Source organism: Stenella coeruleoalba, assembly GCF_951394435.1.
Source record: "Stenella coeruleoalba genome assembly, chromosome: 6".
NCBI classification, from domain to species: Eukaryota; Metazoa; Chordata; class Mammalia; order Artiodactyla; family Delphinidae; genus Stenella; species Stenella coeruleoalba.
This window is the reverse complement of record NC_137151.1, coordinates 68,183,046-68,196,559: the sequence shown is the minus strand read 5'-3', so window position 1 is coordinate 68,196,559 and position 13,514 is coordinate 68,183,046. Positions and strand designations below refer to the sequence as shown.

The 13,514-nt window shown below is 46.2% G+C and overlaps 1 protein-coding gene across 3 annotated transcripts in view; it reads right to left on the bottom strand.

The window, feature by feature from the left end:
* The window catches only part of ITGA6 (integrin subunit alpha 6), a 77,792-nt gene extending 70,227 nt beyond the window's left edge, over positions 1-7,565 (bottom strand). For all 3 annotated transcript variants that reach the window (XR_013828606.1, XM_079923534.1, XM_079923535.1), the window contains exon 1: positions 7,241-7,565. Coding sequence is in view for 2 of the 3 variants with exons in the window: in XM_079923534.1 (XP_079779660.1) it covers positions 7,241-7,422 (182 nt within the window). In the remaining variant the exon portion in view is untranslated. The remainder of the gene's footprint in view (positions 1-7,240) is intronic.
* Between the last annotated feature and the right edge of the window lie 5,949 nt (positions 7,566-13,514).

The window sequence follows — 13,514 nt, the reverse complement described above, 5'->3', positions numbered from 1 at the left end:
GTCTTGCCCTGTTTGTCGAAACGGAAAAGCCAGACAGCAGTGGTTTAGATGGTGATCATTCTTACCCTGTTACTAGGCTAATAAGGACCAACACTGGTGAAGAGCAATTGACCTGTCCCAGTTCACAACTAATTAACAATTAGCCTCAATTTAGTTCCAAGAGATCTCTGTATGCAATTCTAAATGCCAGTTTAACAAACAAACATCTGCTAGAACGTGACTTTCACACTTTGTCCCTGCATCTTTCAGCTTTAGGCAGCTTCATCATCAACAAATCAGATCCAGCTTTGCACAAGCTCCTTCCTACCATACATTAGTGCCAAACAAAGGACTATGAAAAATAAATCGTCATCAGCCCTGCCCTGGGTGGAGTGCACACTACCCAGCCTACCAGGAATAAGGTGGGAGCTGAGATTTTGAAAGTCACAGAGGTCTGAGAAGATCTGGAAACCAGACAGCATGAATCACTCCACCCTGTAACTGCACAATCCACCCTCCGTGGGTAACCTATGCCCGAAGTCCCTGCCGTCCAGAAGCTCATCACCCCCGCACCACTCTGCCCATTCATCTCCTTTGCTTACTGAAATCCTGCTGGTGTTTATCTACCGCGTGGCAGCTACCAAAAGGCCACAAGGCCTTTGTGAGGTGTACTTTCTGAGGTGTACTTTCCAAACATGTAACTGTAGAATGGATGCGAAGGGAGGATGGACACTTGAACATTATCAAAATCAAACCCCAAAGGAGAAAGCACATACTGCACAGGCCAGGAAGCATGGAAGATGTGGACTGAGAACCAACTTGCCCAACATGTCATGGCCACTTCACCTCTCACAGCCTTGGTTACCACATTTATTTAACACACACACAAAGTGCTTATTACTCTGAGTCAGGACTAGTCTAAGGTGCAATTATCCTCCCTTTACAGCTGAGGAAAGAGACCCAGAGAGATGATGTATTGTGATTTATAATAATACATTTGGCTTTCCTTCCACTGTTCCTGCCACAGGGCTCCTAAAACCCTTGGAATTTCCTAAGTGAGGAGAGGGACAAAGATGTCTTTTGTTATGGTAATGAGATGGCAGTGGGACTGCACCTGGGAGGGGGGCTGGTTGCCAGGAGAACCAGGCACTTGATTAGAGGGCTGGAACTTTCAGCACCACCTTCCTGACCTCAGGGGAGGGAAGAAGGGCTGGAGGTTGAGTTCAATCAGCAATGGCTAATCATTTAATCAGCTGTGCCTTACGTATCAAAGCCTCCATAAAAACCCAAAAGGATGGAGTTTGGAGAACTTCGGGGTTGGTGACCACGTGGAGATGTGGGGAGAGGGGCGTGCTAGGAGAGAGCACGGAAACTCTCCTTTCCCCATACCTTGCCCTATGCATCTCTTCCACCTGGCTGTTCTTGAGTTATATCTTTTTATAATAATCTGGTAATCTAGTAAATAAAATGTTTCTCTGAGTTCTGAGAGCCACTCTAACAAATTAATCAAACCCAAGAAGGGGGTCATGGGAACCTCCAATTTATAGCCAGTCCGTCAGCAGAGGGGACAACCTGGACTTGACATGGGCATCTGAAGTGGGGGAGAGGCAGTCTTGCAGGACGGAACCCTTAATCTGTGGAATCTGATGCTATCTCCAGGTACAGAGTGTCAGAATTGAGTTGACTAGTATCTGAGAATGGCTAGGCGGTGTGTGTGGAAAACCCCTACATGCTGGAATGCCAAGCAGAATCATAGGTATCCTGCACACAGTCACAGCTAGTAAATGGCAGAGCAGGATCTGATCCCATCTAGCTCTAGACTCTAGTTGGGATCTAGACTCTAGCTCTAGAGTCTGCTCTTATCCACTACACTATTTCTGCCTTCTGTGTGAAAAATAAAAGCTCATCTAGCTCAATCTTAGAAAACTTTATGAACAGATGGAAACTAGTACAATAGATCTGAACTGAGTCTAGAATTATATTTTTTATAAAGCGATTCCCCAAATTACCTTGACGGCCAGCCAGATTTGAGAACCTCTAAGGTTCCTCGCAAATATAGTTATTTGATTCTAAACTTTTACCCCAAAACACAAGGGTAAGATGAGCAGTAAAGCTCCCAGGGCCCTTTACTGCAGGGCTCAACCTTGACCACCCTCCCAAAAGGCCATTAGCTCTCAGCTGAGAGTGATCCACCTGGTTCACCATTCTACAGCTCTCACTGGAGAGGGTCAGCAGCTTCCTCACCATTGCACTTAAGAGCTCCATGTATCCAAGATTCCCTTACTAACCATGAATAAGTAAAGCTTTAGCCATCAATTCACAAGTGCCCTCACATTCTTACTTCCATCTGCCCTCCACACCCTTGTCAAGTAGCTTCCAGGATCTTACGCTACGGCCATCCTTCTCTATCTAGTCTCGTTTTACCAACCAGCAGATCCTGAGTACGCACTGCAGTGCAGGTCAGCCTGTATTTCTGGGGTTAAGTTCTAAAGTCTGCCTTTAAGGCAAAAGTCAAGTGTAATTAAAAATCACCTATAAAAAAAAAAATCCCTTAGCTGGGACCTGGGCCCTTGAAAACTCAAAAACCAAGAATTGAGGTCTTGTGGAGTCTTTGTGTTACCACCATAGCTTCTCTTTCCCTGGGGGAGCAGAGACCAATGCCTACCTACGGTGAGCAGGGAAGGACAGAGGGCTAAATAAAGGGATTTCTCCATCTCTACCCTGGGCTGGAAAAATTGATTTCACAAGTTAAATTGAGTGTATGATATGACTCCATTGTACTTGCAAGGCATATGCTACGTGCCATCAGGCAAAGAAATGAACGTTAAGACCCCTGCCCTCACATAACCTATAATCCAGCTGGGGGAGATTAGATCATCCTCTGAAAATGGCAGATAACCGATATACACAAAACCATCAGAACGTGATACGAAGGGATACGGACATTCAAAGGAAGAAGAAGTGCTGTAGTATGGGGTGGGCTCAAAAGGCTTTCATGGAGAAATTTAAACTGGTTCTTACAACATGACTATGTTCTTCAAGGTGGGCTGACTTGGCACCAACCAGGGTTCCAGGTAAAACTGACCCTGTCACTTAAGCAAAGGATAGTATTTTCTATCATGTCTCCACTTTCTATCTTGAAAGTGCCAAATAATTCACCTGCCACTCCGTCCATAGCAATACGTTAGGTCAAGGTTCTTAGGGGAACCAGGCACCATAGTTCCAGTACTATTTGGTTACAAAGCTTAAATTAAATCTTGATATTATTGTTACGCTAAAATAGAGAATTATACAACTAAGAACACAGTACTTGCTTCTTTACAATAGTGTAACACTTTATTACATGAGCATTTCACATGACTTTCCCGACATATTACACATACCACAAAAATACTTTTCTTTTTTGACCCTAAGTCATTACTTATGGGCTCACACCAACCTGTGTTCAAATTCAACTTGTCCATTTCTGCTTCCTTGCAGAGTCCTAAGATCTCCTCCAAGTCTCCCTGCCCATTTTGTCTCTTTCTCGACTCTGAGGACTCAAGGTGACTGAGACAGTCCCTGGACGATGGCCCTGGGCCGCATGGCACTCTGAATGAATGCAAGGAAGCAAGTACTTAAGTACACATCCTGGACACAGTTCTGATCCTGGGCTGGCTCCAGTCACCCCTCACTGGGCTTTTTCAGAAGGGGAAGGAGTGACAGGCAAAGAAGGACCTGGAAGCTGATCCAAGGCCAGCTGGAATAAGGGTCAATAGGAAGAGAGTCCAGGCACAGATATTTAAATAGACAGCCTGACCCACACGGGGAGCAATTTAATAAATCAACCGCACACAGCACATTTCCAAAATTCAGATGCTGGCCAATTTCTCCAGGTCTGAAGGAGGCTTCTGACTTTTCCTTTTAGAGGTGGAATGAGCGTGAGTCAGAAATACCAAGTTCAAATCCAGATTTTGTTAAGATTCTGCTTAAGCACTCAAGAGACTTTAGACATTTCCTAACTTTCAGCTTCAGTTTCTTCATCTATAAAGGGAGCTAGTTGGACTAGATGATCTCTAGTTCAGTAAACACGATTTTAAGAGCGGAAGTATCGCAAGTCTGAGAAAAACCAAGAGCAAATGTTAGAGTCAGAACAGAAGCGACAGTGGGCCTGGAGAGCCTTAGGAAGACGGCAGTGATCAGAAAGCTCCCCCAAATAAGAAAATGGCAATTGGATTAGACCCAGGATTGCTCCCTGAGGATATCACTTATCTCTTCCTTCCAGATTCTGCCCTGCAGTCATACACAGATCCGTCTCTTCCCAGAAGAGCTAAGAGGGATGATTCACGGGATGGACATACCCACAGATGCCACCCCCTACTTTCTACCTAGGCAGGGTAACTCAACCTTAACTACCTAAGAGAAATGAAAGATTCCAAGGTCCTCAGACCTCAGTAACTCAGCCAACCATCTAAGAACCTTTTGGAGTCTGAAACTTCTTTAATACACAGCCGAGGAAAGTTTTACAAGTCTCTATTTCAATTTTACAGTCCCCAGGGTTTTAGGAACACCCAGCATGTTTTAAGGCTCTCAGATACAATATGATTCTGTTATAAAATGTTAAGTAGAGTTTAAGATGTTATTAAATATTTAAATGGCATCGTAGAAAGTTTAACCCGCAAACTTCTATGGCTTGTTCCCATAATTCTGCATTCATCTGCTATGCCCACACATCTTTGGTATTTTACTTCTCCTGCCTCAGTAAAGTCCCCTGTTGAAGAAATTAACTTTTGTTATAAGTCTAAGATGGATTAAAGTCAAATTGCTTTGAAAACGGGTTTCATAAATGTGACTAAGTTTAAATTACCCAACCTGCAATAACCTTTGACTTTACTCTTTGGCAGAGTGAGAACCACAGGATGTTTAACACCTGTGGAGTAGCAGGGCACACAGTAGGAATTCAGTTACTGCTTCTAAATGCATCACCATTTAGTCAGCAAATACCCATGCCAGGCAGGAATCAGGCACTTTGCATGTTATCTCTTAATCCTCACAACAACCCTATTAAGCAGTAATATCTCCGTTTTACAGATAAAGACACTAAGGCTCAAAGTAACAGCTGAGAAGGAATTCTGAGCTCAGGTCTCTCTCACCAGTTCCCTGAAATACTCCCACTGAGCTTTTCCATCAAGTACAGAGTTTAGGAAGCTGGCCCAGAAGTTGTGAGGTCTCAGCCTCACCGGCTGTTATTTACACACATCCTTTACTGACAAAGGTTACAACTGATGTGGATATGGCCTGTGTGTGCTGGTTCTCCTGGTGGGGCCAATGCTGCTGGAATACTTTACCAAAAGAAGCGATTGGGGGTGGGGGGAGGGGAGGGGCGTGGGGTTAGCAGCATTTGACAGAAACCACAGCCCCTTAGAGTGTGGTTACTGCCACACTCTGAGCTCGAAGGAAAGATACAGCCCCCTTAGAGTGAGCTGCTCCTCTCCTTCAGTCCCTAAGAAGAGCATTTCTAGAAGGCATCAGACCCCAAACACAGGCTGCTTCTTACTTACTTGCAGCAGCTCTAATAGAGAAGCCCACCAGAGAGAACAAGCTTTAGCAAGCATGCAGCTAACCTTAGTGACAACAGAGATCCTGGCTGAAGTCACGTTTTGCAAATCTCCACCAAGACACTTTCTTGCCCCAGTACTTCCCCTTCACAATCTTTGCTTGAACAAGTATTTCAAGGAAACCACCAGCTTCAGTAGGCATCTGGCGCAGAGAATGCTAAGGAGAATGTATTCCCCCTGCGGGCCCACGATCATTTCTGCACTAACAAGTTCATTCTCCATATGGGTAGATGCACATCTACAAGCTCAAGTATTCAGAGACTAAGACTAAGTGTCATCCATTCACTGAGTTACCAGAAACCACCTTCCATTTCAAATTTACAGCATAACCATTATTTCTACTGAGAGAAAGCAGAGTATACGCAGCTGGCCAGGCCTGCAGACCACCCCCAACTAATTTCTTTGCTTCACTAGCAGGTGTTACCAGAAAAATCTGACTTTAAGATTCAGGGACCCGCAACATTCACCAATTCCGAAGTTCTCAATTGCTGAAATCAAGAGGTTTCCTCCAGCCCTAAAATCCCATTCCCCTCTCATAAACACAAAGTCCTCTCTCCTGTAGCTGCACTTTGCTTTCTTCGCTCTGTTGGTCCTGGAAGGACCTCAGTTCAACTAAAGGCCTGTGGGGAGGGGGGACCTTTTGTGAGTTTATTTTTCGGTAGCACAGATCAAGAATGTAGCTCACAGCGATTACGGCGACTAAGCTCCCAAATACCCTCTCCAGCCTAAAGAGTTTGATCATGTGGGAACCAAACACTGTCTCCAAAGAAAAAGAGAGGCTAAGAGTGCCGGTCTCCACTTTCTCCAGGGAAGAGCACTGCTCTGCCATGGTGCGGGGCTGTCACTTCCAAACCTTGTTTGCAAAGCACCAGCCCAGATCGGACATTTTACTTTCACCCCTCGGCAGGGCCTGCCCAGTGCAGGGGCCCAGAGGGTCTCGGGTGGCGCCGGACGCTTTGGGGCTTGGGCGACGGGTCGGCCACACCACTAAGAGGGTCTTGTTTTCTCAGCTGATCTAGCCTGCGAACAGGTGCGTGGTTAGTTCCATCTTTTTGAAAAGGGGAAAGGCATGTAAAAGTCTCTCCTACTGGAGCACCCACCCTTCGGGGAAAGCCTCGCAGGACGTGATGAAAGGTGGCTTTCCAACTTGTGCGGGGCGCGCGAGTCTGCGGGGGGCCGCGGTGCTCTCTGTGAGTTTGGGAAAGGCCTGGATCTCCCTGAACGACCCTCCCAGTCACCTCACCGCAGCGTACAGCGACCCTCCACCCCACGTCACCCCCGCCTAGCTCACACGTGAAGCTCAGCAAAGCATGCCACCTGCCGGGTTCCCAGCAAACGCCCAGAGGGAAAGACAGCCGGAAAACACTTTGTTTAAAAAAAAAAAAGTAAACTCTCCCGGGGCCGAGGACAGCCCCGCCTGGCACCAGGGCCGCGGTCCGCAGGGGTCGGCCCCCGGGTTCTCCTCCTTCCGGGGCTGAATGGGGGGGAGGCGCGGCGCCGGGCGGGGCCGGAGGCGAGCGCGCGGGGCGTCGGGCCCCGCTCCCCCTGGGGGCCGGCGGAGTCCCGGGCGAGGCAGGGCCGGCCGGCGGGAACGCGGCGCGCCCTCGCCCCGGTTCGCTCGCGGGCCGGCGCCCCGATGGGGTGGGCAGAATAGGGGAACTCACAGCCGCTTGTCCTCGGGCTGCAGCTGCCAGTGCATGGCCAGCGAGAAGCCGAAGAGGCTCCCGGAGTCCCCGGTTTTCTCGATCACATTGTCCTCGCGGGTGTCCAAGTTGAAGGCGGCGCCGAGCCGCGGCAGGAGCCCCGCCGACAGGTAGAGCAGCCACAGTCGCCCCGCGGCCGCCATGGGCCGGCGCACCGGGAGGGCAGCGGGAAGCTGCGCGGCCGCCCTGCGCTGCGGGCTGGGTTCGAGGCTGCCGCCGCGGCCACCTCGGTCTCCTCTCGCCGCCTCGCCCGGCCCCACCCCCGGGACGAGTCGCGCTCTCCGCCTGGCCGCTCCCCCTCGCGGGCAGCTCCCGACCACTGAATGAGCCCGTTGTTCTCTGGAGACTCGCAGGCGTTTTATCAAGTGACGAGGACGCCGGCCCCGCCCCGGCCCTCCCCACCCCCTGGCCCCTCCTCGCACGCCCGCCGCCGGCACCTTCCCGGCCGGCCCGGCTGCGGTGCGGTGCGGCGCGGCGCGGCCCCTCCCTGCCGCCCCGCACCTGGCCCGGAAGCTGCGGCGGGGAGACCCGGAGGCGAGCTGCGGGCCGGGCAGCCCCAGCTCGGGTGTCCTCCTGGAGAGAAACACTTGAATTGTGGCTGCCATTCGGCGCAGAGCCGGAAAGGCGTTTACTACCTGTTAGTAAAGACAAGTGCTGGTGATGCGCCGGCCCTAATGGCCCGGAGCCCTGGGCGCTCGCCGACCGAGGCCCACGTGCAAATGCAGGCTGCCTTCATTCATTCCACAAGTGTTTATGGAGCGATTAACGCGGGCCAGGTACTTGGGGAATGGAACTCTATAGATTCTCCTCGGCCCTCAAAGACCTAACCGTCGAAAAGGATAACAGCACAAATAGGGCTGTGCAATTGACAACGCGCAGCTATTATCTCATTTCATGCTCCTAACAATCCTATGAGGTGGGTGTTTTCTTTTTGCAGATGAGAAAACTGAAGCTCAGCCTTGCCCCAGAGCAGCCACAGATCTGCGTCCAGGTGGAAAAGAGAGTTTGTGGGAGAAGTCACACTGGTGTAGGCAACTTCACACTTGGTTTCCAGGTGTTCTCAGACTGAGAAGGTCCTCAACAGTGAAGGATGAGTTATTTAAAGTGGCACCCACGAGCTCAGGAGCCCTTCTTTCCTGCCCCCAGATTCCCAGAACTAGTTGGGAGGAGTACTTCCCTGCCAAGAGACCGCTCTGACTTCGGTGTGGGTGGCCTAAAGGCTCCAGCCTCCAGCACAAGGGGTGGGGCCTCCAGTGAGGTGTTGACCCCTGGGGTAACTTTATCCTGCAGGGGTTGTTAACCCGGGGACAGAGAATTCAGGTTACTGTGAATTTGGATGGCAAAAAAAAAAAAAAAAATTACATTTTTATTTTCACTAATCCTTTAACTGACATTTAGCATTTCGTTCCATTATGAAGGTAGGCAGCACACCACGGTGGCAGTAAGAACCCATGACTTAGTCTCCAGTAGAACCCATAGGTTTTTTACATCACATCACAGTTGCTGCAAATATCTTAAATTACAGTAGTTATCAGATAGACCCTCAGCTAGATCTTGTTATGTAATATGTCAATTAAAATGTATATAATAGTGCTATAACACAATTTTTTTAAATATTGTGTTAACTGTATTTCAATAAAATTGGTTTCCTTTGTAATCCCATGTATTTTATTTTATGCATTTAAAAACCTTGTTCTGGGCCTTCCCTGGAGGTTCACTGGTTAAGACTCCGTGCTTCCAATGCAGGGGACTCAGGTTCCATCCCTGGTCGGGGGAACTGGGGGAACTAAGATCCCACATGGCGCATGGCATGGCCAAAAGATTAAAAAAATAATAATAAAAACCTTGTTCTAAAAAGGGGTCCATGGTCTTCAGCAGTCTGCCAAAAATGCTAGCCCAAAGGCTCCTGGAATGCCTTGGGGAACCTGCCTTGAAATCTGACATAGAAAGAGAAGCAGAGTGCAGTCCCAGGGAAGAGCTGGAGCTCTGAGTGTGCCTGTGGTGATGGGGGGTAGGGGTCATGTGCCATCTCGCCGCAAGGGGTATTTACACCAAGGGAGCAGCCTGTACCACACCGAAAAGCCACCTGAACATCATCAAGAGTCCACAGGTGGTAACAGCTGCCAGGAGGGGGGTACGTCCCACTTCTCTCCCAATCGATACCTCCAGTCAAATATAGTCCAAAGTGGGGTACAGTGAGTTCAAGTTCAGTAGACAATCTTGAAGATCACACTGTTTTAACCAGTACGTGATAACCTTGATAAGGTTGAGAAACCGTTGGAGACTATAATCTAGTAAGCTAAGAAACATCTGCAATATGATTTTTCATGCAAGTTAGCCTTTCTTCTTCATGTTAAACACATATTATTCCAGGGGGTACAGGTCCCAGCTATTATAGTTAGAGCACAACGAACCTCACTGCAGGCTGGTACTCAGCAGGAGCCACTGATGGGGCTGTAATGGTTGCTGAAATACTTCTGAACTAGTAGCTAAAAGCTATGCCCTGAGCTCCCCAGGTTCAACTGGCCACTTTCCTAGGACCCGCCAACTTCCCCACAATTCAGCAGCTCAAAGGTTTGAGCCCTTAAGCCCTGCCTGGCACTACAAGGGCTTCTGATTGGGTGTGCTCATGTCATACCAACTGTTAACTATACCGAATATCACCCCTTGCTTCCAAGAGTAATTCTTGCTTCCTCCCAAAGGTATGTTTAGTCGATGACGTTTGAATAGCCAGAGTTAGCTCCTTGATCCCAAATACAGATTATGCTCAAATTGAAATTTTACATAATGTTAAATTTAAACATAGTGCTTCCGAATTGAGTACTACTTATGTGGGAGAAGGAGGGGATAAAAACAAGGATAAGAGACTTGTTCTGGAGTGTGCCAAGTGCCCATCACAGGGGACCCACACTCCTGCCTTCCACCTATCTCTGGCTACGATGCCAAACATACTTGAAATTGAGTCAAACCCAGGCTCTTAATAATAACCTCTTTGAAGATTGGCAGTGCTTCCTGATTAACTGTAACAATCAAGGTTTGTGAATTAGTTGTCATTTCTGTGGTAAATAGTTAAGGCTGACATAAGAGGTGTCTTAGAAAAAGGAGGTTTAGAGGTCCTTCGGGATTTGCTGAGGACAATGTCAGTTTATAGGGTCAAAGGAATGAAAGAATCAAGACATCTAAAAATTATGAAGTAAAGACCTGAGGAGGGAGGTACATAGTTATAATGAAAAACATTCTGGAACAAAAAGACATTTGTCTGGAACCAAAGTGATAGAGAGATCTTGATGATAAAGGTGTGCTGACCATTAGATGGCATGGGGGGGGTGTGTGTATGAAAAAACCAAAGGGCTCTACAAATCCAGTTATGACAAAATTGTGTCATGTTCCCAAAAAGCCTCATTAGAAAACAAACAAAATGGAATACCTAAGAAAATGATACGATCATCACAGAAGAAATTTTACAAACTGAAATTTTTAAGTAAAAAGGCAGTGAAAGCAATGAACAGAAGCATTTGCTCAGCTGACAGCTTTTGAATTCTTGTATTTTATTGATACACTTTTCAAAAGAAATTTTTTTGTTCTATATTCCACTTTTGGTAGAGGAGCTTGTAAATAATTTTAAACTATGGGTCACCCATGCAAAGGTCTGAGGTACTCACGTCATGCCTGATATATTTTCCATTTCCTGGGACCTACTTTAATCATTTTTGCTCTCAGGTTCCCTGTTCTATTGACTTTGTCATCACCAACAGCAGAGGATATCATATTTGCTGCTTTTAGGCAACGTAGAAACTATTAAAACATCTCTTTATTCTTCTGTGGTCGCATTACATCGCCATATCAACAGTTTCACGTGTTCCCTGTGGCCCTTTGATGAAGGCCATTTGTCAGAGTGGTTAGCACATGGTCCGTGGAACCCAAGTCACTTCAAATCCCATCTCTGCTCCACACTGGCCAGGTGATCTTAAACAAGTCATTGAATCTCTCTCCACCTCAGTTTCCCCAGCTATGAAGTAGGGATAATAGCATCCACCCTCAAAGAGTCGCCTTGCCTTGAGGATGAATAAAGTTAGCATGAGCTGAAGCACTTAGAATGTTGTGTCAGAACTTCCGCCCGTGCGTACAGGCTTTCACAATTTGGCTTTTACAAGTTATGCACTGACCCATGGTATACCTACGGTTTTATAAACTAGGTGTATATAGCAAACTGTTCCAAACTGGGATTCAGACTGTTCAGTGGCAGATTTTTTTGTGTTTCAGAAAAAGAAATAGAGTTTTCTCCAATTGCTTTTTTTGTCTCTATATACGTGTTCAGGGGTTTTCCTTCCACACACACTGAGCCTTAATGCTTTTTGTTTGGATATTTTATTTGCTGTAAGTCACAGCACATTTTCTAGGGGCAAATCTGCCTTTGGTTTGGACCAGGATAATCCAGATTGCCAGCTCTACCTTATTTTAACACTCAGATCTATTTTATTTATTTATTTTTCCAGTTTTATTAAGATATAATTGATATAGAACGTTGTATAAGTTTAAGCTATACAATATAATGATTTGATATATGTATATATTATGAAATGATCACCACAATAAGTTTAGTTAACATCCATCACCTCACAGAGTTAGTTTTTTTCCTTGTGGTGAGAACTTTTAAGATTTATTATCTTAGCAACTTTCAAATATACAATACAGTGTTGTTAACTATAGTCACCATGCTGTGCATTACAACCTCACAACATATTTATCTTATTAACTGGAAATTTGTTTCTTTTGACCACCTTCACCCATTTCCCCCACCACCCGCCTCTGGTAATCACCCATCTGTTCTTTGTTTCTATGAGTTGTTTTTTTTTTTTTCAGATTCCACATATAAGTGAGATCATACAATATTTGTCTTTCTCTGACTAATTTCACTTAGCATAATGCCCTCAAGGTCCATCCATGTTGTTACAAACAGCAGGATTTCTTTCTTTTTTATGACTGAATAATATTCCATTGTGTAATATATATGTGAAAATGTGATATATATATTTTTTCTTTACCCATTTTCTTTATCCATTCATCCATCAATAGACCCTTAGGTTGTTCACCAGCTCTTTTGTTTAAAAAAAAGATGCTTTTTTTAAAATTTATTTTATTTTTGGCTGCGTTGGGTCTTCGTTGCTGCACGCAGGCTTTTCTCTGGTTGCGGTGAGTGGGGGCTACTCTTTGTTGCAGTGTTCAGGCTTCTCATTGCGGTGGCTTCTCTTGTTGCGGAGCACGGGCTCTAGGCACACGGGCTTCAGTAGTTGTGGCATGGGGTCTCAGTCGTTGTGGCTTGTGGGCTCTAGAGCACAGGCTCAGTAGCTCAGTAGTTGTGGTGCATGGGATTAGTTGCTCCACGGCATGTGGCATCTTCCCGGAACAGGGCTTGAACCCATGTCCGCTGCCTTGGCAGGCGGATTCTTAACCACTGCGCCACCAGGGAAGCCCCACCAGATCTATTTTAAAGTAAATTTAAGTTGAATGTTTTTAATTTGCTTGTTATGAGTGCATTAAATGTTGTACAGTATTTCATGTTGCCATTTTAGGTGGGATTCTTTTTTTCAAATTTGTTTTGAGGGAAATTTTCTAAGCCAAGAAGGCACATTTTGCCAGCCAGCCAGAAATAAACTCAAACTTTAAATGAATCAAGTTAAGTCTAAAACTGAGCTCCCAAGGCTGAGGTGAAACCCCCACTGGAAAATTTGGTTTTCCATCCCCACCATCATCAGAAACAAACATGAATCTCTGTGTATCTCATGCCGCACAAATGCAGTCTTGACAGGCCAAACTTGGAGGAGACGTTTTTAAAATTTTTTCTTGCTTTCTATAAAAATATCTTAACTGGAAAAAAAGACAAGCTGATTCTGAGTTAGGACTTAACCCAGTGATTTCTGGAGTGTATCAATTCAGGTGAAAGCAAGCACTCAGGGAAGGCAGCTTAGCCTCACCCACTTCCCAGCTGACAGCCTGGAGCAAGTTCCTCTACTTCTCCAGGACTCAGTTTTCTAGTCTGTAAAATGGCCAGAAATCTTACTTCACCAGGTTGTTGTAAGGATTAAATGAGATTATATATGTGAGATACAGAGCACAGTGTCTGCTATTAAATATGTGCTGAATAAAATAGTAGCTGTGAAAATGAAGGAGAAGCAAATATACTAGAATATAAAACAAAGGAGGGCTTCAGATCAGGGACACATAGGGAGAGGAA